Source organism: Aricia agestis, chromosome 6 (assembly GCF_905147365.1).
Source record: "Aricia agestis chromosome 6, ilAriAges1.1, whole genome shotgun sequence".
In the NCBI taxonomy this organism is placed as follows: Eukaryota; Metazoa; Arthropoda; class Insecta; order Lepidoptera; family Lycaenidae; genus Aricia; species Aricia agestis.
Window position 1 is genome coordinate 14,621,082 of NC_056411.1, and position 25,547 is coordinate 14,646,628.

Here is a 25,547-nt window from a genome sequence, read left to right on the forward strand (position 1 = left end):
GATGAAATTTGGCATGGAGATTGGAGATACTAATTTGAATCTGGGACAAGGAATGTTTTTTGTCCCGAAAAAATGTGCGGTTCCCACACAATATACTTTTCTGATTTGCGCGTAAACGACTCAATCGATATACCGGAACAACTATAAAGTCCACGCGGACGAAGTCGCGGGCAACAGCTAGTAAATTTTATAAATGTAATTAAAGATTCGTAACAGGTCATTTTTACCTGCACCTTGTCCTTTCTTCTGTTTTATTTCTTTTTTAGTATTACCATCCTTTTTGTTTGAGCTGTTTGAATCGGAATTGGAACCGGATCGGCTGGGCTGAGTCGATCTTCGAACTGTCACATTCGATACATCTAGATCATCTAAATGCGGAGACTTTTCTAGCTCGTTCTCTTTTTCTTTATTGATGGCTTTTGCTAAAAAAAGATGAATTGTTATTATCTTTTATGGCCTGTTTAAAAATCGATAAATAAATAACTTATCTGGCTTATCCAGAAATTTTGCATCTGTCGCTCAATATAATAGTAATTAGTAAGTAATGACAAAATCCAAATAATGTATTTATCACAAATATTTCGGCAAAACAATTGAACAACATAACTTACCTCTATCTACATCCACTCTAGACCGCTGAGATCGACTTCTTTTCACGCCTTTGTCATTTTTATCATCTTTTTCTTTAGCTTGATAATTTTCTGTACCTTTCTCGCCTTCACCACTAGATGCGGTGCGTCTTGACATTGATAATTTCTTTTTCCTACCTAAAATCATAATTTCAAAAGTGTAAAATGTTTGTAGAATGTATAAATAATACTCGAAGACGTGATATTAGGCTATTTTATTAGTTGAAAAAAAATTATATATAAAAAAATAATATCAATTGATCAATGAGTAAATGTAGCATAAGGTTAAATAATTATTTATCCAAAGCATGGACACCGCGCGAAAGAGGCGCGGTAGGGGTAACGCGCGGCGCGGGGCGCACACCGCCGTGCCGGCCGCATAGTAATTTACTAAGTGTCCATGATTCATATTTTATTTAAAGGATAATTTGGTCAAAAATTCGATACCTAAATTTATTACATAATTATACTGAGAATCGACTACCGAGTGCTCTCTTTAAGTATTGATCATGTCTCACCAGTCATGCTGGAATATTTAATTTCAAACGAAATTAAAAAAATACTATTAGCACCTCAAAAGTGATAAGAATCCACTGTGTCATCATTGTAAACTATATTTACAACTAGATTTTCCAAAATTCGTTTATCGTGCGGCAACCGTACATTTTTCCGGGATAAAGAGTATTATCCTATGTCCTTTCAAATATTAATTTTAAGTTGGTTCAGCTTTTTGGGCATGAAGAGGTAACAGACATACGGACAGACACGCTTTCGCATTTATAATATTAGTATGGATGTAATTTGCATAATTTACGCACCTTTAGTTATTTTAGCCTTTTTAACGGGAGAGACGCCGCTACTGTCACTAGAGTCCGTGTCGTTGGGCTCGTCCGGCGTGCCGCTGACTACATCTGACGACGGCAGTGACTTCCTTTCATCGGACTCTTGACGTTGATCTATACAAGTAAACAGAAAGTACAAAATAAACGTTATCAAGAAGGGTGACCGGAAATAATAATGTAATGTACTATCAGAGAAGTTGATTCCTAGGCAGATGGCGGACCTAAGTAATTTGGTCGCGTTAAGTCAAACCCATCCGACTGATCACAGCTAGTATCGAATTGACATAAGCCGACCACATGACGTAGGTCCGTCAACCGCCTAGGAAGTAATTTCCTCGATGGTACATACTTAAATCATGAGATTCTAAAATTTAAGAAAACCAAAATACGTGTGCCCCTTTATGAAATAAGGGGGCAAACGAGAAACGGGTCACCTGATGGAAAGCAACTTACGTCGCCCATGGACATTCGCAGCATCAGAAGAGCTGCAGGTGCGTTGCCGGCCTTTTAAGAGGGAATAGGGTAATAAGGGAGGGTAGGGATGGGAAGGGAAGGGAAGGGAATAGGGGAGGATAGAAAAGGGAATTGGGCCTCCGGTAAACTCACTCACTAGGCGAAACACAGCGCAAGCGCTGTTTCACGCCGGTTTTCTATGGGAACGTTGTATTCCGATCCGTTTTCTATGAGAGCCGGCCCATTCGTGCCGAAGCGTGGCTCTCCCACGTATATTTTTTTTATCAACTTATGCAATAATAATTTATAATTCGCATATTTCTAGTTCTACTAGAGTGTAGTAACTAGACAGTCGCGCGCACAAAAACACCGTACCGAAGTCTGGCAACGCCGCACCTACCACCTACCACCAGGTTAGGTTTTTTCGTTACGGAATTTCTTGCTTCGGTCGCCGCGCTCAAAGCCCGCGATGAAAGCTATGCAATAGCATAAAAAAGAAACTTGCGTCTGGTATTATTTTTTATGGGCCGTTTACACTCAGCCACTGCCGCGGCTACTCGCGCTGCCAGCAACATTACCCTGAATACTTCTGCGGTAGTTACGACGCGAGTGAGCGTTTACACTCAGCCCTCTACATACTCGCCGCGTCGAGATTATTATATACATTTAATCGAGACTATTTAAACGAAAGAAAAACAGCCCTAGTAGACAAGTGGCAAGCGATTATCGTAAACGCTATCAAAATATATGCTATTTGACATAAGTCATCGCTTCGCTAGCGAATACTAATGTCAAATCCCATACATTTTATGGCGTTGGCGTTTACGATAATCGCTTGCCGCTTGTCTAGGCCCTCCGCCCATCGAGCCCCATAAGGACACCGGTGACCGCGACAACAATAGATTTCCAAGAATCTCCGATCGAAGGGCCGAGCTGAATATAAACGACGCATTACATTTGTGACTTGAAAAAGTTAGTTTCAAGTTTGTACGCGTACACATACTACGCGTTTTTTTCCCAACCGAAGTCACACAAATGTAACTTGTAATATAGACTACTTAATTTAACAAAGTTTATAATACCTTCAGTAACATTAGTTTCAGTAACGTTTGGTATCTCGCTGGGCGACGTCTCGTCGATCTCGACTTCCTCCTCCACAGTTTCGTTGATCACCACATGAGTGCTTCTAGCGAGTGGTTGAGCTGGAATTTTATGTTTGCATTAAAAAAGAAGCCCTGTAAGTAACTGTTTCTGTTATTTAAATGCAGCTTCAAACCATTCCGCATCGAAAAGCAGTATTCTCATTTACCTTAAAAGTTAAACGTCTTTGGACTAATTTTTGAGTTATGATCAGAGTTTATAGTTTAAAGTTTATGAGAATACCATTTCGCAGTTTAGTTATTTGAATGCGTCGAAACTTTATTACTGTAAGGTTATTTAGAAATAACCTACTGACTACATACTATTTCAAAGTTCGTAATAATAATCTATGATGGTATTACAGCTCTAACTGCCGCACTCAAAGTGGAACATTATTTACTTAATTGTAATAATTCAAAATTTTGACACAAGCCCCATACATTATCTGTCAAACTCTTCATTAGATTGAAGGTTAATCTCAATTATATGTCTCTGAGTACGGCGGTAAGTGCAAAAAATACAGCTAAATAATTACTCTATGGTAGAAATAGGAGAAAAGACAGCTAAAGTTAAGTGACTTTTTGCTGATTGATAGATGGAATAGATGGAAGTTATTAACAAATGATTCTACAAGGATGATGTTAACATACTCCAACTAAACTTTTGCATATAATTTGACCAACGTTTGCTTCGGCTCATTGTCCCACGAGAAAGTCCTTGAATGCAATATATTTTATTTTTAAGTAAAATTTTCATTACAAAAGATGTAGAAAATATAATAATTTTAAGGTGAACGCCACACACAACTTTAAAATCGTTTGACGAAATCGGAGAGGAAATATGGTCATGCTTACCATATCTACCAATAACGTACAAAAACTACCAATAACATGTCACAGTCTCAAGTCTGATCGCGATCTACCAATAACGATCTTATTGATCACTGATCCAAGCGATAATAAAGTTGTGCGCGGTTAATACATATAGTAACAGCTTGGTCTTTTAATAACCTTAAACTTTAAAAATTAAAGAAATGCATGCGTTTTTGTTTTAAAAAATCTGTTACTAATTTAATTACATTATACTTACGTAAAGAATTTGTATTGCGTCCAATGGATGGCATAGTATCTTCGGCCGGCATAGATGTTTCAGTTATCATACCTATATCATACAAAAGGCAAAAAAAAAAAAATTAAAACAAAAATACCCATAAAGTTAATATGCCTAACGGAATAGAGCAACAATCTCGAGCTGTCAAACGTAACCAAAATTGGTTTTCATCTGTGTGAAAAATATGTGTACGTATACACTTACACAAGCATGATTGAACATGAATTCTATGAGATTAAATTGTCAACGTGCGGCACGTGCCGACTGGACGTCAAAAAAAGATTGCTGCTGTCATGTGTCACATGTCTCTTTTTACTACGCAGTGTTACTGACACTGACATCTCTCTTGCTCAGGCCTTTGTTACTCTATTCCGCTAGGTATATTAACTTTATGAAAATACCTAAACTGTAACATAGAACAAGTTTCATGTTACAAACAGTTTTAAGAACTGTCTGTTATTCAAACTGTTGTGTTTGTACTTTATTATTCATTGATAAAATATGAATTTTATTATTTTTTACCCATAGAAGAGAGTTTGTTGATGCTAGATCGTTCCATAGCCTCCAGAGCGCCGAGGTAGCGCGTCAGGTTACGACACGACTGCTTGTCTGGTATTTTCTGCGAAGTTATTAATGTTATACATTTTTTAAAAAGCTTGTGACAGTCATGTAAAAAAGCGGCGAAAATATATGAACGTAATTACAAAATATGTATGCAACTACAAGCTTTTTGAAGTTTCATTTATATTTTATTGGCCACATCGAGCTGATGCAGCCATAATTTGACTGCACTGGTCCACGACGATCGAGCAGGTCGTGGACTACATCAGGAGCAAGACCCACTTCATCTTGAGGGTCGAGCGTTTGGAGTCCCGCCACAAAGTCAATTTCAGCTCCTTTGTGGTGAGGGTCCCGACGCATTATCTACCGACCTTCGAGAAGGAGGAGTTCTGGCCGATTGGAGTCGTCTACAAGAGGTTTCGAGGACGACTTCCGAACACGTCGCGCCCCACGTCGCAGACAATACGTGTTTAGTGCTTAGTGTTAGTTTTAGTATAAATGTTATGTATGTTAGTCTATAAGATATATAATATGGGCCAAGATGCCTGATTTAAATAAATAAATAAATAATTTTATTTAGCGATATCTTCTGTCACATCCCATACATCTTGTTTCCGAAGTTTACCGTCGTCGTGTATCGAAAGTATGTTGACTAAAACTCCACTTTACCTGCACAAGATCCCTCAGTGCCGTTGCCAGCTGCGTCGCAAGCGCGGCGTCACGCGGCGGCGACAGCAGCGCCAGCAGCCGGCAGCACAGCGCCGCCTCGCCGCCGCCCGCGCGCCGCAGGTGACCCGCCACCGCCAGCGCCAGAGCGCCCTGACTGTCTGATAGCTGGAGAGAGAAAACATATGCTAGAAAGAGATAAATGATAGCAAGATCTGTGTCATAGAGGGAGGACTCAAAAAAATAAACCTATGTCTTTTCACGTGGTCTATTCTTAATTTGTACCAAATAACATAAAAAATTCTCCAGTAGTTTTTTCTTAAGATAATAAGCAATTTTAAATAATTTCCTCCGTTTTTTCCACATTTTCCTCTATTTCTTCGCTCCTAGCGTGATAAAATATTATTATATATATTTTTTCAAATCGGACCAGTAGTACCTGAGATTAGCGCGTTCAAACAAACAAACAAACAAACACTTCCGCTTTATAATATTATTAGTACTTATAAATTATAATATTAGTATAGATGGGTATGTGTTTGCTATAGTTTGTGCGTTATAAGATGATATGCGTGACACATTATAATTGACAATAGTAGGGAAGTTACCTAACATTTTTTTTTTATTAGGTAACTTTGAAAATGTTTAGCAAGTTGTTGTTACCTCGTGGTTGATTCTGGTGAGCGAGACGATGAACTTGACGACGGCCTCCTGGTCTATCTCGGCGATGGGCGAGCTGGACGGCGCGTTCGCGAGCGCGCGGAGAGTTGGCAACGTCGCTTTCTGTCACAAAATGTGTCTGTGTTTTTATCTATCCCCTCTATCTATTATAATATTAATTTACATAGGACATAAGGCTAACTTGACGGACAAGTTATAAGACACATCTGTGTCTAAGACTCATAAGGTTTTGGACGCATCTGTGTTACAAGACTTCTAGATTATAATAACCTCAAAATGTCAGCTAGTTTCATCAAACTTTGAGCAAAAACCTTTAGTTAAAAAACTGTGTTTATAGGTTTGGTACGATTGTCACTTGCATCCTTTTTTTAAAAGTTGAAAGAACCTAAAATAAAAAATAGTAACCTGAATTTGTTCTTGCGCTCCGTCTACACTGCTGGGGAACGTTTGGAAGAACACACCAATCGTCTGACGCAACATGTCTTCTTCCACTGAGAATTAAAAAAAAATAGTAAGTAACTGCTTTTCCGATTTTATCATTGTTTCATGATGACGCTTGGAAATCAAATGACAATGTATTAGCAAACAATAAAACGAAAACGAATGTTTGCAGAAAAAGAACTTTTGAAGGACATGCGACTTGGATGAAAACATACCTGTAGCGGGATTGAACCAGAGTAGAATGAGTCTGCTGAGGATGGCCGGCGACTCCAAGTGGCCGAGGTACAGCAGCCGACACAGACCCTCCACGATGATCAGCCTGTACGTCGCACACTGTAATGTTTATTAACTAGGGTTAGCTTTATTATATCGGAAAACACAATCGGCTAAAAAAATTACCTAGTGTAAATTGGTACAACTTGTTTTAAACGACTAAATAAATATAAATGAATAAAACTTTATTTCAGACTAATTTTGTCCATATCTAAAACTAGTCGCAACCCACAGAAATGGATCTAGTTAGAACCGCCATGTCGCTCCAATTTGTATGAACACGATCGTGTCACTTTTTTCATACCTACTGTGACGTCACAAGAGCGCTTTAGTGATGGGCATACCCGTACGCGCGGAATCGATTCGAAGGCATCGCCGCGCCCCATCTCTTTTGCCACTTTAATAGGTATATCAATTTTAAATCGATTATTATTCGAGTTAATATACAGAGGAATGATAAATCTAAAGATACATGCTTGCCAGGACAGCTAGTAATATATTATATTATTTTAAACTAAATCACTAAACAGGAACATAAATACATGTTACTTAAAATATAATTACCGAGTCACAAAATATCCCAAAGCGAATATTATCATTCCTCTGTTTCACATCTGTTTCGAAAATCGATTAATTAGAATCGAGAATATGTACAACACTATTTGCTTCATTTGACAGAAAAATGAGAATATTGACTGTACCCCGAAACTAAGCGATGAGTGAAAGTATCGATTGTTTTATTTCCATTAGGCGCTCAATAGCGGACAAACAGAACGGGCTCTATAATTTTCTAACTAAAGAGGCAATGTATTATGAATCATGCGGTACACACGCAGTTACGTAGATTTCATGGTAAAAACTACAACCACCCACGATTAACATTAAATAATTGATTTTAAAATTAAGGACACATGATTTAATAATAAAATTACTTACCGATGATAAGAAACGTATCCACTATTTAGACCAACGTTTCTAGTCGAATTTCCACAGCCCAATACGGCACAATTAGACATTTTTAGAATTCCGATTGACGTCCGATTCCGATAACGGTGGAGCGCAGACTAAAGAACAGACTTTCGAAAGATTGACATTGTACAACGTTTGGGGACGCGATGGTACGCGAAGTACATACATGGCCTCTAACTAGATCCATTTTAGACGTAACATTTTATGTATAATATTATATGTATATAAACAAATTATTTGAAAAATATTGAATAACAAGAAGTTTACAACTTCTGTGTATCTTACCGCACTATCCATAATCTTCAACAGCAGTTCAATAACAGTGCTGTTAGCAGCGGGCGTAAGAGAAATCGCCGATTCGGAAAGAGTACCTTTAAAAGATATACCAATACATGTTAAGACGGGTAGTAAAGAGGAGATATTAGAATTAGTTCATTGACCCTTCGCTACCAACCTACATCGCTGTCTTTTTCGTTCACGCTCGAATACAGGTGCAAGATAAAGCGTGACAGCGATATTTTAGTTTATCTTTCCTAGTGCTTTTGCGATTGGCTGACGTCGAAAAGTTGACCAATCAACGACACTTATGAAAAGATAAACTCGTATCTCAAAAACTGGCTATAAATTATAAACAAACAGTAAACAATAAACAAATCTTTATTTTCACTTAACATTTTTGCTACACGCTAATCTTACACAATCACTGATCTCCACACTAGGATTCCCTGTGTCATGGAGACCAGTCTCTTCCATCATGCACATAAACACAATTATAAACACAAATCGTACCATCATCATCTTCAATAGTATCGGAATGTTTGGTGTTGCGTTTCCGCGAGCTGGACTTGCGTGAACTGGACTTGGTGTCGTCGACGGAGTCATCTTCGAAAACCTTCGCACCGTGGACACACAGCAGATCGACTATACAGCGCAATACTGTTGATACTGTGGGCTCGTTTGACGTGTCTACCAACTGCAATAATATTAAGGAAATTTTGTCACACGCCAAGTTAAGAAGGTAACATATTCTAAGGCAACTGTGGAAGCATCCAAATTACTGTTTTTCGTATTTGATTTTTACGATTTAGTTTTGCTGCAAAAATTTCCGACTGTGTACATCTCATACTACAGCGTTAGGCTACTTGACCTAATTTTTTTCTTCATGCTAATCGCTTAATAATCATTCATTATTACTTGTTGTACATTATTATTTATTATTATTTGAATTATTCAAGAAAATATATTTTACAAATCATTTTAGGCTTATTTTTATTATTTATGTACAAATAAACTTACATATAACGAGCGCGATAAATAAAAGATATTAAATTAGGAATGAGATGACGTCACATCCAATTGGGTTTTTGATTTTTTTTTTTGTGATAAATGGAAAGATCATATATAAGTTTTATAACAAAACTATTTTTTTTTTTTGCAATAATTAAAAAGTTATTTCAAAATAAAAATTAAATTTTAAATTCAGTACCGAAGATCCGCCGACAGCTCCCGAATAAACCCGAGCGCGTGTGACGTCACAATGTTAGTTTTTGCTCATTGTAGCATACAGAGATATAATAATTAGTACAGTGTTTTGAGTTTTTATCTAGTAAATTCTGTTGGCATTGTTAAATAATCAAAAATGTCAAAACTCAAAAGTTATCGCTCTTGTTTTGTACCATTATGTACAAATACTACAAAAACAACTCCTGAAAAAATGTTTTTAAATGTTCCACAAGACGAAAAACGTCGAAAGAAATGGTTTCAAGCAGTGCACCGAGATTATTCAAAAACAAAATCAATTTTTTTTTGTTGTGAAGATCATTATAAATGATTATGATTGTTTATAACATCAAACAATTTGAGTTTAATTAGAGTATTAATTACCTGCTGAAGCTGCGCAATCATGACACTGAACATCATGAACTTTTCTTAATTTTTCATTGATAGTTAGAGTAACTGAGTAAGCTTTACTCCGAACTCGGTGTTCTGGACACACACGTCCTTTTAAAACACAAATACCATTCTTACGATTAAGTTGAACATAACCTATAGCTTTATCACCGTAACTCTCACGTGATGCTCTACAATTAATGAAATAATTATTAATTATATTTAATAGAGAATAAATACTTATTTTCATTTAGAATAGTATTTTTTAACAGACTTACCTTGATGCCTTAGCACCTCGAACTTCAGCAGAATTAAACCGAACGTCATTTTTAAAAAAATTAGTGATCATAAATATATCAACATCAGGAATATTATCCGATTTTGCTTTTATAAATCCTTTATCACACATAGTTAGTCGAAATAAACTTTTCAAATCGTTTTTCACTAATAAATTTGAGATATTTTTATCAAGTCAAAGATAATAGCCATAAACACTGTACTATCATGAAATTGCTTTAACATTATGACGTCACAAGTATGGCGACCAATCATGGCGCGTTTACAGTCACGTGATTTTTATTTGAATTTTATCAATTTTTAATTGTTTATAATTAATTAAAAAAAATTTTTTTTCAAGTTTTTTGCATTAAAAATCAATATAATTAATAATAAAGTTTTAAAATACATAAAAAAAATCAATACTTTTTTTTTTTCAAAATCCCAATTCGGAAGTACCGCAAAAGCGTTTTCGTCAGTACAAATTCTATTTTCATAAAATTATATTTTCAAATCGACTTTATTTATCAATCATAAGCTTTTATTTGATGATAAGGGTGAAATACGGTTTTCTAGGCCAAGTTCTACTAGAAATATGTATTTGTTCAATGAAATTGAATATAGGTCAACTAGCCTATTCATATTCACAGCGCAGCAGGACTAATGTAGCGATCTCACGCTCAAATCCAACAAACCGTATGAGCTCTAGAGCTTATATTATGGTTTGTTGGATTAAGACAGCCTGTAGAGGCTGTCTTAATCCAACAAACCTTAAGTCTTAAGTTGAACAGAAATTATAAAAATATATACTTGCATGCAAAAAAAAATCGACCCACCCCGCGCATTTCTGTTCAAGTCGCTATATCTTAAAAATTATAGTTATTTATTATTTCTTTTTATTAATAATGTGAGTTAATATGATAGGGAATGTATACGTTTACTCTACATTTTCTAAAACCAACATGCTTGATTACAAACGACACAAATCACTAAGCACCCCCATCACTCAGTTTTTTGATCGTTAATTAAACGGTTTTGTTCTGTAGGAAAAATCTTTTTCTCGAAAAAATTATTGTTTCTGTTTTGTCTTGATTTTTATTGATTTATTGTTCATTTAACTTCATTTTAAACGAGTCTTTGTGGCAAAATGGATATTACTGAGAATAAAGCCTCTCAATTAGGGGCTTTTTATTTAAATATGAACTTACATTAGCAAAGAAGAACGCTTTGTGATCCCTTGCGAACTCCTTATCCAGCATACCGTACAACGCTACAGTTTCCAAGGCGTTGTCTAAAATATCTGGATTCTGGAAGAGTTCCGACTGAAACAATAAATACAAAATTTCATGAAATAGTACTTACAAAAGAGCAAGAATTTTTTATACACCTGCAAAAAATATCTAATAAAATTTAACGGTATAAATAATAAACGAAAATTATAATACGAAGAAGAGAAGGTTAGGTAAATATTTTACCAGCATTTTACACACTTCTTATGCTTCAAAAATCGGTTGAACCTAGTCTCACGTCTTTGGCTATAAAGGAATAATAATAGGCATCAAATCTAATCTAACCTCCAACTCCGTGAAGATCATGCGCAGGACGGGCGTGAGCGCAGTGAGCTGCGGCGTGTCCAGCGCGCTGTTCAGTATCACCAGGCACTTGTTGAGCGTCGCCGAGTCGCATTGCTTTTCTTTGATTACCTGGTTAACGATATACTTATGCTATGTTTATTTAGAGATTATGTGATTCAAGTTATAAGTATTTATTAAGAAGCGGGCTGCAAAATTTTGCTGTGTTTTCTAATAAGTATGACGATGAAATTAAGATTTGATTAATCGTTGCATATTTATCTGATATTTGCCCAACGGAAACCACGATTCACTTATTTTGACTCGATAGTTATATTTTTCGAAATTATGAATCTTTCTGGGCTTTTCAACAAATATCTGTTACGCTTATTGAGCTACTATCATTAAACAACTGCATACTACAATCACACACTTCATAAAATCATTATTTTATGAAGTGTGTTTGTGCTAAAGGAAATATAAGTATTATATTTAATTTTTAAGTAATCATCAAAAACAGTTTTGGGACTTACGACCTTTACTTTCGTGCTATAATGCGGGAAATGTTCTTACACGATATTGTTCACTATTAGCTGCAGCGTAAAGCACATTGCTCAGAGGCACAATACAGGGAATCATTATATCACGATTGGAGGATAGCGGGGTGTGTAGGCGGGGCTAGCGTGCTTTGATATTTTTGGCAGCAGCCTCTTAACATCTAGGAACAGTAACCGTTTCTAGAGTCTTCGATCTTTATTTCATTGTAAAGCTGTCTCGCTTGCAGGTGCAAGTTACTTCTCTTGAGTTTCGCGCAGCCAGTTGAATTGTTGTAGTCCAAAAGTTTCTTTTATACAATAAGTAAAACTGAGGTCATGACCACTAAATGAATTAGATCACTTTTTTTAGAGTTAATTCAAATTTAATTAATGAGTTTACCGGCAATGGTTGTACAGGCGCTGGAGCTGGCTGAATATTAAGGTCTTCTAATTGCTTCTGAATGTCTGCAACCTAAACATAAAGTATATTTTTTTATAAAATAAAGCACAGATCGAAAGAATAGTTTATTAAGGTCATTTTAAATATTAAAGTAAGTAAGTTTGTTTGTTTGTTTAGTACTTATAAAAGCATATTTAAAAGTAATCAAATATATTTTAATAAGAAATACCTTAGCTTTACATTCTGCTGCGAGCGCGTAGTTTTCTTCTCTCACGGCCTCCTCTTGGGCCTCCATGGCGACGTTCAACGACACACGTAATCTGGCGCGCTGAGTATGAGATTATTATATTATTCAATTGACTATCTTTTTCTATACATAAGCTTGTGATCACAATGTTTTTAAATAGTATTTTGCTTGTTCGATAATTCGTTTTGAAGTATAGGGCAGTTTCTTTTTTTTGCTATCCCTACATACCAGACACTAGAAAATGTAAAATAGAAAATGGATGCAGAAAAACTAAAAAACACGTTTATTTTATTTTATTAAAAAATAATAATAAGTAATTAAGAAATTATTACAATGTCATTGGCTCTTAAGGGGGCGACTAACCCTAAAGTGTCGGTTTTATAATTAATTTTTTTACTTGAAAATAAGCCCCGAATTGTTTCATTTTCTAAAATAAGATACTACATTATATTTCCGAGAATTCGATCTGAGCAAAAACACGATATCTTAAAATTTTCTCGATAGAAAAAAATCACAAAGATGCATCTAATTTTCACGAATTTTTCATTTATTGCCGTAACCGTGCATTGAACTAAGTTAATATTTTAACACATTGTATAAAATTCTATCATTGAGAGATCGACCTAGCGGATTTTTAAAATGTTATATATTTATCGAGTTATTGAGAAAAAACTAATTTGGCGATGAATCCGCGTCGTTCTTTTTCACCTGGCATATGAAAGATGGGCGTGAGTGTGAAGAGAGAAGGACGATGTTTGATTTTTGGGGTTAGTCGCCCTCTTAATATGTATGCAAAGTATCGAATTAATTAGACTACTGGAGATAGGTAAAAATCGTGATCACAGATTCCGTTACATACATACAGCCGAGCTAATAAAAGAGTGTTAATGAAAATGTCACGTGACCTAATATGTGGCCTCTCACCTGCAGTTTAAGCTCAGTGCAGTCAACGGGCTGAGCTGGTGCAGGCGGCGGCGGTTCCGGCTCGTCGCTGTCTCGTATGCTGCTGACGAGCGCGCACACCACCTCCATGCGCTGCGCCACGTCGCCCACCACCAGCTCGAGAGCGCCGACTAGCGCACGCGTCACGTCCGCGCTCAGGATGCACTTGTCCCCTGTGATATTTGCTATGTTAGTGTTTGTAGTAGATATTGTGTTAGGTGTTGGTGTAGTTGATATTGTTAAAATCACAGACATAGATCAATATAGATACCGCATGTCCCTCCATTTGTATGAAAACGAGCGTGCCACTTTTTTCCTACCTACTGCCGATGATAAGAAACGTGTCCATTATCTAGGCCAACGTTTCTATTCGAATTTCTACAGCTCTATACGGCACAATTAGGCATTTTTTCAATCCGATTGACGTCCGATTCAGATAACGGTGGAGCGCAGTCTAAAGAACAGACTTTCGAAAGACGAGCATTGCTCGTCGTTTGGGAACGCGATATGGCACGCAAAGTAAGTAAGTACTTACATACACATGCGGTATATATCTTGATCTATGTCTGTGGTTAAAATACATGCCGCATACAATAAAATAACGCCTCCGTGGCCCAGTGGTTAAGAGCGTGGCTCGTGACTTGGACGTTGTGGGTTTGATTAGGACAATGCAGGCTGATCATCTGATTGTCTGATAAGTAAGATCATCCATGTGTCAGATGGGCATGTAAAAAGTCGGTCCTGTGCCTGATCTCTCAGTAGTCGTGTCGGTCTTCCGTCCCACTGGGTTATAAGAGTAAAAGGAATAGAGAGTGTTCTTGTGTATTGCGCACACACTTGTGCACTATAAAATTACTCCTGCGTAACTGGCCTGGTTTCAATGAAAAAGGCCACAGTCACCGAAATGGGAGTATTATTATTGTTAAAATGACAGGCTACACGCTTGGGCTAAATTCTTAAGAATTTTAAGCCCCGATCGTAATCCATAACCGATCGGCGAACAGCGAACTTGTGATGCTGTCTCAATTGTCAGACATGCAATCGCACGTAGACTGAAGTTACGAGAATTTGCTCTTGTTTTATACTGTACAAGTAGCTGCTTTAAAGTTTGCCAGATGTTTTCACACTCTACTCTACCGTATGTGTATATTGTGTGTGTTTGCGTGCGTGTGCGTGTGTGTGTGTGTGTGTGTGTGTGTGTGTGTGTGTGTGTGTGTGTGTGTGTGTGTACCGGTGAGCGCGTCGGTGATGAGCGCCTGCAGCGCGGCGCGGCCGGGCGGGTCGGACGCGTCGTACACGCGCAGCAGCCGCGCCAGCTCCAGCAGCACGTGCTGCCGCGTGCCGCCCGCGTCGTCCTCGCACTCCGCCTCTACTATCCTGTACATCATATAGAATATTGATAAGATTAGTACTGGATGCTGCAATAGCACCCAAGTATCTCGACTCACGCGTTAAACGGGCAATTCGAGAGTCCCGCTCATTGCACGCGTTTTACGCGCGATTAAAGAAACGCGTTATATTACGGGTACGCGTGGTACGCGTGCCCGTAATATAACGCGCACTCGCGCGTACCCGAGATGCTAGAGCTACATAATAATCCCGTCCAGATGCCTACGCGCGTTTCCTTACTCGCGCGTAAAACGCGTGCAATAAGCGGGTTTCCCGACTCGCCCGTTTAACACGCGAGTAACGCGCGAGTTAGATACTTGGGTCCCATTGCAGCGTCCAGTACTACGCGCGAATCCGTTGCGAGTGGACGTATTTGATAACGATGGACTTCGATACGGAACTTTGATCCCTCCCAGTGTAGTAACGCACGTAAAACGCGGTATCTGGATGCAGTAGAAATTGAAACGCGCGTATGGAATTCGCGCGTAAAACGCCGCATCTGGACAGGCACTAAGGCCAAGTTGAACTCTTTCATTTATGAAAATAAACCTATTTTAATAGTTGAAAGATTATCTTACACATAAGTCTTTAAAGAGTCAAATATTTGCAACATCTAATTTCCAATAAAATGGCGCGGGTTAAGTAGAACCAATTCAGGGGCGGATCTTGAATTTGTGGGGCCCTGGGCTAATACTGCTTAGGGGCCCTACCTAATTACTCAACTAATTGCCATTTTGACAAGAAACTGTTTTCTGTAGTGATGTAGATATATCTATATTCTATACTAATCTATACTTAATATTATAATTCTGCAGAGTTTGTTTGTTTGAACGCGCTAATCTCAGGAACTACTGGTCCGATTTGAAAAATTATTTTACTGTTGGATAGCCCATTAATTGAGGAAGGCTATAGGCTACATTTTATCACGCTAAGACTAATAGTAGCGAATAAATAGAGAGAAATGTGGAAAAAACGGGGGAAATTATATGAAAGGGCTTATTTGAACGCGCTAATCTCAGGAACTACTGGTCCGATTTGAAAAATTCTTTCAGTGTTAGATAGCCCATTTATCGAGAAAGGCTATATTTTATCTCGCTAAGACTAATTGGAGCTTATTTGAACGTGCTAATCTGAGGAATTACTGGTCCGATTTGAAAAATTATTTTAGTGTTAGATAGTACATTTATCGAGAAAGGCTACATTTTATCACGCTATGAAGGAGGAGCGAAGAAATAGAGGGAAATGTGGAAAAAACGGGGGAATTATTTGAAAGGGCTCATCTCACGAACTACTGGAGCAATTTTTCTGTTATTCGGCCCACGTAAATTAGATATTTCACATACAAATTAGTTCACAAAAAAACAGCCTATGATCCTTCACGTGGTCTTATCTGTGCCAAATAACAGAAAAATTGCTGCTCCAGTAGTTCGTGAGATAAGCCCATTCAAATAATTTCCCCCGTTTTTCCATAATAGGGATGACAAGGTCAAAGATTAGCGAATTTTGTTAATAAAATAAAGAAATCACGGTAAAAAATAAGTGTTTCCAAAATTTCAGCTTGATAGCATTTTTTTTTTTTTTTGTTACGCGCCAAAGTTGGATATTCAAGTCGAATTTTTTTTCAATTAAATTTCTTAATATTTGTATACAATTCGATAACTTATGCAATTAAAAGCAACTTTTGTTATGAAACCACTTTCATAAACGCAATATTTAATATACCTGTCGAACAAAGTTGTCTCCCGATGCGTACAAACTACGAATGACTGACGTCATACTTTCGTAGCACTTTGTATGGAGCGTTTCGGGCAGGACTTTTTTATGAGATATTTGAATTGTCATACCTTGGTGAATTTTTAAGCTATCAGAGTCATTCTTTCAACGATGTTTCTATTTTTTATGTGTCTTTCAATTACCGATAAGAAAAAAAAATAGTCATCATGCCTATTTTCTCTATTTCTTAGCTCCTATTAGTCTTAGATTAATAAAATATAGCTTATAGCTTTCCTCGATAAATGGCCTATCCAACACTGGAAGGATTTTTCAAATCGGACCAGTAGTTCCTGAGATTAGCGCGTTCAAACTAACAAACAAACTGCAAATTCTTTTATTTGGTCATCGCACTGTTATTCGGAACGTGCACGTCAGTAGTGACATATTTCAAACGAAGTTTTAGGGGCATGTGTCAAAAAATAAACAACAAGAGTTTGTTTATCTATACTAATATTATAAAGAGGTAAACTTTGTTTGTTTGTTTAATTGTAATGAATAGGCTCAAAAACTACTGGACCGATTTTAAAAATTCTTTCACCATTCAAAAGCTACATTATTTACGAGTAATATAGGCAACTTTTTATTTTGAAAAATATAGGGTTCCGTAAGATATTTCAGTTTTTCGGAAACAACCAGAAAATTTACTTATTTTGCGTATGCTGCCTAAACTATAAAAGATAGAACCATACAATGTTCAAAGTAAATGTATATCTTATAAATATCTACAAAAATGTCCGCGACACACTATACCTATCTATGTCAAGTGACGCACAACAACTATTTGTTTTATTTAAAAATCTTGATTTTTTTTGGACTACATTTTAACGCATTAATTTTACTCATACTAATAATCCTTATCAAAATAAATTATTTCATCTCTAAGCACAGTTTATGTAGACAATATTTGGTCTTTGAATGATTAAAATTGGACGTTTGGTTTAGAAGTTATGGCGAAATTAAAATATTGCGATTTACGCCCGTTTCGAAGTGGGCCCAACCAAGGCAGGGGTGCGCTCGTGGGATTAGCGCTTAGATCTATGAGACGTATTGAATATTGAGTAGTAATATATTAAAGTCTATCAGTAGTATCGACGGAGAGCTGACGACCAAAAGAGGCATGTAGCTTCAGCTGTGTTAAAACTCCTACTACTACTACTTCCCTGAACAACCTTTTCTGATAATCTGCGTGCTGGCAGGCCGTGGGCGGTGGGTGTGGGAGTAGTGCGGTGGGGAAAAAGTGAAAAAAATGTAGGTTCAGCTTTATTAAAACTTCGTTAGCTACTTCCCTGAACAACCCTTTCTGGTAATCTGCGTGCTGGCAGGCCGTGGGCTGTGGGTGTAGTAGGGTTAGGAAAAATTGGAAAAAATGTAGTTTCAGCGACATAATAGTGTTTGCGATGATAAATGTTAATTTATATTTTTTTTCACATGGATAATAATGAATAATCAGCCAAGGGCGAGACGGACTCACGCACGAAGGATTCCATACTGGTATAGACCGAAAGTAGACAAAAAAATGTGTTTTTTGTATGGGAGCCCCCCTTAAATATTAACTTTATTTTATTTTGTTATTGATTATTAAAATACAAATATAATTAAGGATTTCGTAAAAATTTTAAGTACCTAGCTGTTACCATTATTGATTACGAGCAAAAAAGGCCAAAAAATCACGTTTTTTATATGGGAGTCCCCTTAGATATTAATTTTATTTTGTTTTTAGTATTTGTTGTTATAGCAGCAACAGACATACATAATCTGTGAAAATTTCAGAAGTCTATCTATAGCGTTTCTTGAGATACAGCCTAGAGTAATACAGACAGACAGACAGACGGACCGACGGACCGACGGACCGACGGAACGACGGACCGACGGACCGATGGACCGATGGACCGACGGACAGACGGAAAAAATCAAAATTGCTGAACATAATATATTTTTTTCATTTTTTCCCCACCCCACACTACTCCCACACCCACCGCCCACGGCGTACCAGCCCGCAAATTATCAGAAAGGGTAGTTCAGGGAAGTAGCTAACGGAGTTTTAACACAGCTGAAGCTACATGACTGATTTGGTCGTTAGCTCATAGTCGAGTAGTAGTAGTAGATCTATGAGTAAACAAACAAACAAAGTTTACCTCTTTATAATATTAGTAAGACGTATAGATTAAAAACTACTGAATCGATTTTAATCATTTATTCAGTGAGTAACATAGGCTATATATTTTATACCCGTGCGAAGCCGGGGCGGGGCGCTAGTTTTGTTAATATTTTAGCAAATAAAATATATTTAGAACAATAATTAATGGTATTTGGGTTAGATTGAGTTAAAAACTACTTGTGGAAAATGAATACAATCATAAAAAACTGGTTTTGAAAGTATAAAACACTCAATAAGTTTCAAGGCCCAATCTATGCTAAAAGGAAATAAACTGGTGTTAGCAGGACATGTAAGGGATGTAAAAGAGCTAAGAACTAATAGCAATGTTATTTAATACGAGCCAATATAATTCGTAGAGCATCGGTGACTTTAGCACCCTATAAAACAAGTTCAAACGTAAGTAATGAACCAGCCAAAAACGTAACTAAGCATTTAGATAAAGCTAGTATAAACATTTTTATTCATTCTTACAGATAGATTGTTGTTGCTGGAGTAAAATGCAGCTGCGTTTATAACTAGAGCTGCAAATGCAAACATATTGCTGCTTTAAACAGTAACAAAAATACAAGCAATATTTTATACTTGAAAAAAATAAATGTAATGTTTTTAAAAATCTTGTTTTTATTTATTTTACTAGCTGTTGCCCGCGACTTCGTCCGCCTGGACTTCAGTTTATAGCGCGCGATGTCAACAAAATTGGTGTCAAAAGCTTTTATAAAAAAACCCTGGTACCCCTTAAATCAATACAGCTGTGCAGTGTGCACACAATAAGTATTTCATTTTTTTATATTAAACTTTATATTTTATGCCAAATTTTAAAGCTTATTTAGCCCCCCAATTACACAATTTTACCCATAAACTATTTATCATTGATAGGTTTAAGGTTACGTCACTGCACAGATAAAGTACTGAGTTATTTAATACCGTAAAATAGATATAACAATCGAAAAAAATCGAAACTTAAAAATGTAAGATGATACCACGTCTTATAGAAAGACTTTTGAGCAAGCGTCAGCGCGATGTTGAAGATGCACGGCGCCATCTATTATGAATTTTGGAACTAACTTAATTTGAACAAATTTACACATTTTCACCCCTTTACAACCCTTTTTTCCAGTAAAAAAGTAGCCTATGTCCTTTCTCAGGCTTTAGACTATCTGTATACAAAATTTCATTACAATCGGTTCGGTAGTTTTGGCATTTGGTGTGAAAGCGAGACAGACAGACAGACAGACAGACAGACAGAGATACTTTCGCATTTATAATATTAGTATAGATTATGTGCACACTGCACAGCTGTTTTTGGGTATTTTGATTAATTAAGGGCCGCGCTACACCGGAATGGCAGCGGCGAGGCGAGCACTTTCAGCGCTGCCATTCCGGTGTAGCGCGGCCCTAAGAGGGTTACCAGGGTTTTATAAAGTTTTTAAATTTGACACAAATTTTGTTGACACCGCGCGCTATAAACTAAAGTCCACGCGGACGAAGTCGCGGGCAACAGCTAGGTATGAATAAAAACAATATATAATAAAGTAGGTATGATTAGTTCTGTTACAATAATGCAGTAAAAAATAAAACGCCATCTGTTTTCATATATTAGAATTAAAATGTTGATTGCATTGATATATTTTCTGGATGGAATATAGGCCAACACGGTACACTCGAACTCCTTTATTTTAGAGCGCCTTCTGTTGTCAACTTGTCACATATATTAGAAATGCAGTAGGAGTTCTATAAGATAAGATAGATTGATTATTATTATACCAAGTGATAATATTATTAAACATAATATTCTAACGTATTAAAAACTATAAACAAAAACATAATAACTAATAAGTATGATTAGTTCTATGTTACAATAAAGTAAAAAATAAAACGCCATCTGTTGAATCGTATTAGAACTAAAATGTTCATTGCATCGATATATTTCTGGATTTTTTATAATATTATACATAAAATATGTTTAAGATTTTTGAAATTTTATTTTAATACACATCCAAGACCCAGGAACATTGAAAACTTTTTGTTCCGCCTGCGGGACTCGAACCCAGGACCCCCGGGATGAGCGCTGGCCACGCGCAATGCGAATTAATTTTCATCGATATTTTCATGGAAATAAGATATTTTCCCACATCAAAATGTAGCCTATGTCCTTTCTCAGACTCTAGAATAACTGTGTACAAAATTTCATTGCAATCGGTTCAGTAGTTTTGGCGTGAAAGCGAGACAGACAGACAGACATAGATACTTTCGCATTTATAATATTATAGTATGGATCGATATTTTTATGGAAATAAGATATTTTCCCACATCAAAATGTAGCCTATGTCCTTTCTCAGACTCTAGAATAACTGTGTACAAAATTTCATCGCAATCGGTTCAGTAGTTTTGGCGTGAAAGCGAGACAGACAGACAGAGATACTTTCGCATTTATAATATTAGTATAGATACAACATTAATACTCTGGAAGAAAATCGGAGTCTATAAATTTACTAAAACTCTGCAAACATTCTTCATGTTTCTGGGTCTTTGCATTAATACACTTTCAATCAATGAGTTTCTAAAATAGTAACATAGAATATCATTGCTTTCAATCACTTCAATATGGATTCTTACTTGAGCAATATCAGCGAGTAAGTCCTTTCGGTTTCCTCTTGAGAGTACTCGTTTTGTTTTGCTTAAAATGGGGGCATAATAATTTTAACTTTTTTACCCCTTTCATCTAAGACTTGCTTACTTGAAAAAAAAAGCTATATAAGCTTTTTTTATATATATATATATATAAAAAAAGCTATATAGGATGTCGTATATATATATATATATATATATATATATATATATATATATATATATATATATATATATATACGACATCCTGGAGAAAGAACGCTCTGCTCCCCGCGTATTATATTTCTCTATTCACAGCTAGTGATCGGCATCGTTAAAAAATCTTTAAGATGGTATAGCAGTTTGGTAAAACATCAACAAGTTTCTTTTCATAAATTAGCCAAATATTTCACTGCAAGAGGTATAAGACTCTGTCTTTGACTGCAGTAACTAAGATTTTAACTGAATGCACTCATTCACTAAATGTTCATCTACGGCATTTGGATAATGCGTCAACCTTATGATCGGATTTTTTTTAATTCTAGATAATTTTTATTACTGACAATATCGTCTATTGGTTTCAGTTCGGTTGGGGGCCCTCTGTATTCGTGGGGCCCTGGGCTGCAGCCCAAAAAGCCATATAGTAGATCCGTTCCTGAGAACCCTATTCCATTCCATCCCTGTAAGTTGTACTAACATAGTGCTTTATTCACCAAGTATAAAAAGAATCCTTACGCTCTTATATATCCAGTTAAAACAACTAGATCTGGTAGAATGGTCTCCAGAGTTTCATCATCATCTATCTTCTGCAAGTGTTCCGCTAGATGCCGCCAGTACCAAGCTGTTTCCTTGTTTAACTTCTCTGCTGGTATTAATCGTAGAGTCTTGTCAGTTGGTAGCCATTCCAGCAATTCTGATATTGGAAGGCGCCTAAAAGTAATAACAAAATAGCAATAAAAAGAATGTAAAATGAATTTTAGCCAAGATATTATGTTTGGTTTTCCAAATGTTGTAAGCGCATACTTGAAAAGGGACTCCAAAAGCTTGCCAGCAACATATTCGGAGTCTTTGGCATCATGTGTGTTGTCTAAACGAATTGCTTTCAAGAGATCAATGATATTGCCCTTGAATGTACTCAGCCAACTTGGAATTAATATTTCTTCTACAACTCTGCGGACCCTGGGACTCCTCTCAGTCAAACCAACCTTAAAAAAGATTGAAAATGGTATTAGCCAATTCAATATAGCTATTATTATTCTCGCTAAGTTTTTACTATTATCTTTGGTAACTTACTCAGTAAGAACTCAATGAACTTCAAATTTTGCTTGTTTAGAATCTTGGAAATATTTATTAATCTATTTATTTATTATAATCTAGCAGCATTTAGCTGATATGACCATATCACACAGTGCTGTAATTCATACACTCGTTATTAATAATAATTATATATTTAAATAATAGGTACTTACTTTGAGTGTAAGAACTCTTTGCCGTACCCTTAACTGGGTAACATTATTAGCTGCTATGTACAGAAAAGCAGCTCTCCGGACAGCTTCATCAACATCACATAGCCTCTCCAACACAAATGGCACGTTTCGGGAGCACTTTGCTATTGACATTACAATGGCCCTGAAATAAAATTAATCAGTTTTTAGCCACTTTCAGTTTAGAAGAAAAAAAATGTTATCAATAATTAATATACCTTAAAAATTACATGGTTAGTTTTCGAGTTACATTATCTGAATATATTCCTACACATGGTTTTTATTTGCAAATGCCTGAACATGGCACTAAGCTATGTTTCCAATGTAGTCTAAGCGATAAGTTGAGAATGGCGAAATATAGAGATAAGGGTCATAAAAATACGTGCGATAGCTCATTAGATTCGGGAAGACGTCTAGAAAAATGTATCGGAAGCGTGTATTATAAGCGCGGAAGCACACAAAAAATTGCAGAAGTTATAAGCAAATTAGGTTGCCAAAAAAAAGGTATTACGTTTTTTGTTAAAAACTCCGAAACTATTAACATTTAAGAAGTTTTAAAAAAAGATTCTTAAAGAGGAGGAAATTTCCATAAGAAAACTCTCAACTCCCGGAATTCTATCTCTATTATTTATAATTCTAATTTAACGCTGAAAGTTAGGCCTCCGCGCGGCATTTATAGGTAGCGCGCGCGGCTTCAAAACCGAGCACGTCACACTGATTATTTTTTTAAAGGTATTAAATATTAATTTAAAAATTTCAAAAACTTATGGTGTATTCCGAACACTTCAAAGAATTTGCTCCCGTTGGAAATTTAACTTCAAGTTAATTTTTCAACAAATTAGACAAATGTTAACTAACGAAATTTTTTCGAACTTCCGTCCTCATTGTACTTTAAATATAATCTTAAATAATTTTTCACTTCGTGGAGCCCTTGATATAAACATACTTAACAAGATCACGCCATAAAAGTTTAAAAAAATTTAATACTTTGTTTATATTTTTTTAACTTGAACAAAAAACTAGAAATCCAAGTAATATTGTCAAAAAAATTTTTGTTTCATTTATTATCACGTAATTGTTTTCATATCAATGAAGGACATGTATTAACTAAAAAAAAAATTTTTTCCGCCATTTGCTAATAAAAAATTATAAACCAATGGACTCTTTCGATGCTTTTAAAAAATTTTTTTTCTTACCTTTATTCTCTTGAAAATATTATGATTTTTAGAAACAATTTTTTTCTTAATAACAATATTTTATTGTTTATAATCGTTTTTTTAATATTTCAATTGTTTAAATTATTAGTTTAGAAAAAATTTTCCTCTTCAAAATCATGATTGATCGTCCTCAATATGGTTACAAAAACAAACATTTTTTTTATCAACAATTTCACTGTTTTATTAACTTAACAATTTGTTAAAAAAAATCTGAACTTTTTTATATTCTTTTTCTGAAACTCCTAAAAAATACAAAATCAACGATGTACAACAAAGTGCAGAATAATTTTTTTTTTAAAAGGTGCAATAAAAAATCGAAAAAAATAAAAATACCTTTAAAAAAATAATCAGTGTGACGTGCTCGGTTTTGAAGCCGCGCGCGCTACCTAAAAAAGCCGCGCGGAGGCTTACTTTCAGCGTTAAATTAGAATTATAAATAATAGAGATAGAATTCCGGGAGTTGAGAGTTTTCTTATGGAAATTTCCTCCTCTTTAAGAATCTTTTTTTTAAACTTCTTAAATGTTAATAGTTTCGGAGTTTTTAACAAAAAACGTAATACCCTTTTTTTGGCAACCTAATTTGCTTATAACTTTTGCAGTTTTTTGTGTGCTATTACACGCTTCTGATACATTTTTCTAGACGTCTTCCCGAACTTAATGAGCTATCGCACATATTTTTATGACCCTTATCTCTATATTTCGCCATTCTCAACTTATCGCTTAGACTAATGTATATGATACAATATGTAAGTACTTGATTTCAAATAAAAATTTTGAAGTTGAAGTGTGTTGTAATCAAAACGAAATAATTTAGTTAAGCAAATATTACCTTCTTACAGAGGAGCTTGGATCGCAGCTCATGTGAAAACGGTATGCTCTAGTGACTTCATCATCAGGCTCCATAGGATTCTGTAATCTCTGAAGAGCTAAAGCGGCCCGACATCTCACAGCACCCCGAGTGTCTTGCAGTCTTTGCATCTAGAATATTTTAAAAAACTAGCTTATTAATACCAACTTCATGAGATTATAAGTACAGTGTAAACTCCATGTAATGTCACTCGATTTAGCAACAAACTCTCTTAAGCATCGAAATCAGTGGACATCGGTTGGTTTAGCTCGTTTACCATACATTGATACACTCTACATAGCTTCACACCCACTCTCAATAACAACAAAATCACAAGGTCTGAGTAATAAAAAGTACCTTTTAAGTTACTAATATTAGTAAAAACTGCGCAACTGTGTATGTTTTTTGTTGCTTTACTATCCTAGCCCGCAATGAACATGATTTT

At 35.9% G+C, this 25,547-nt stretch overlaps 1 protein-coding gene across 2 annotated transcripts in view; it reads right to left on the reverse strand.

Moving 5' to 3' along the window:
* The window catches only part of LOC121727902 (condensin complex subunit 3), a 32,431-nt gene that overhangs the window by 5,813 nt on the left and 1,071 nt on the right, over positions 1-25,547 (reverse strand). The window contains exons 4-25 of one of the 2 annotated variants that reach the window (XM_042115948.1): positions 25,085-25,233; positions 23,024-23,183; positions 22,578-22,759; positions 22,290-22,484; positions 14,859-15,004; positions 13,610-13,800; positions 12,668-12,766; positions 12,439-12,510; positions 11,506-11,634; positions 11,140-11,253; positions 8,555-8,738; positions 8,051-8,136; positions 6,739-6,856; positions 6,488-6,573; positions 6,065-6,184; positions 5,405-5,569; positions 4,697-4,793; positions 4,154-4,225; positions 3,007-3,126; positions 1,448-1,585; positions 612-767; positions 228-416 (exon numbers count right to left, since the gene is read on the reverse strand). In XM_042115948.1, coding sequence (XP_041971882.1) covers positions 228-416; positions 612-767; positions 1,448-1,585; positions 3,007-3,126; positions 4,154-4,225; positions 4,697-4,793; positions 5,405-5,569; positions 6,065-6,184; positions 6,488-6,573; positions 6,739-6,856; positions 8,051-8,136; positions 8,555-8,738; positions 11,140-11,253; positions 11,506-11,634; positions 12,439-12,510; positions 12,668-12,766; positions 13,610-13,800; positions 14,859-15,004; positions 22,290-22,484; positions 22,578-22,759; positions 23,024-23,183; positions 25,085-25,233 — 2,968 coding nt within the window. Of the gene's footprint in view, positions 1-227; positions 423-611; positions 768-1,447; positions 1,586-3,006; positions 3,127-4,153; positions 4,226-4,696; positions 4,794-5,404; positions 5,570-6,064; positions 6,185-6,487; positions 6,574-6,738; positions 6,857-8,050; positions 8,137-8,554; positions 8,739-11,139; positions 11,254-11,505; positions 11,635-12,438; positions 12,511-12,667; positions 12,767-13,609; positions 13,801-14,858; positions 15,005-22,289; positions 22,485-22,577; positions 22,760-23,023; positions 23,184-25,084; positions 25,234-25,547 lie in introns of both variants that reach the window. The other variant, XM_042115947.1, reaches the window with a different exon arrangement.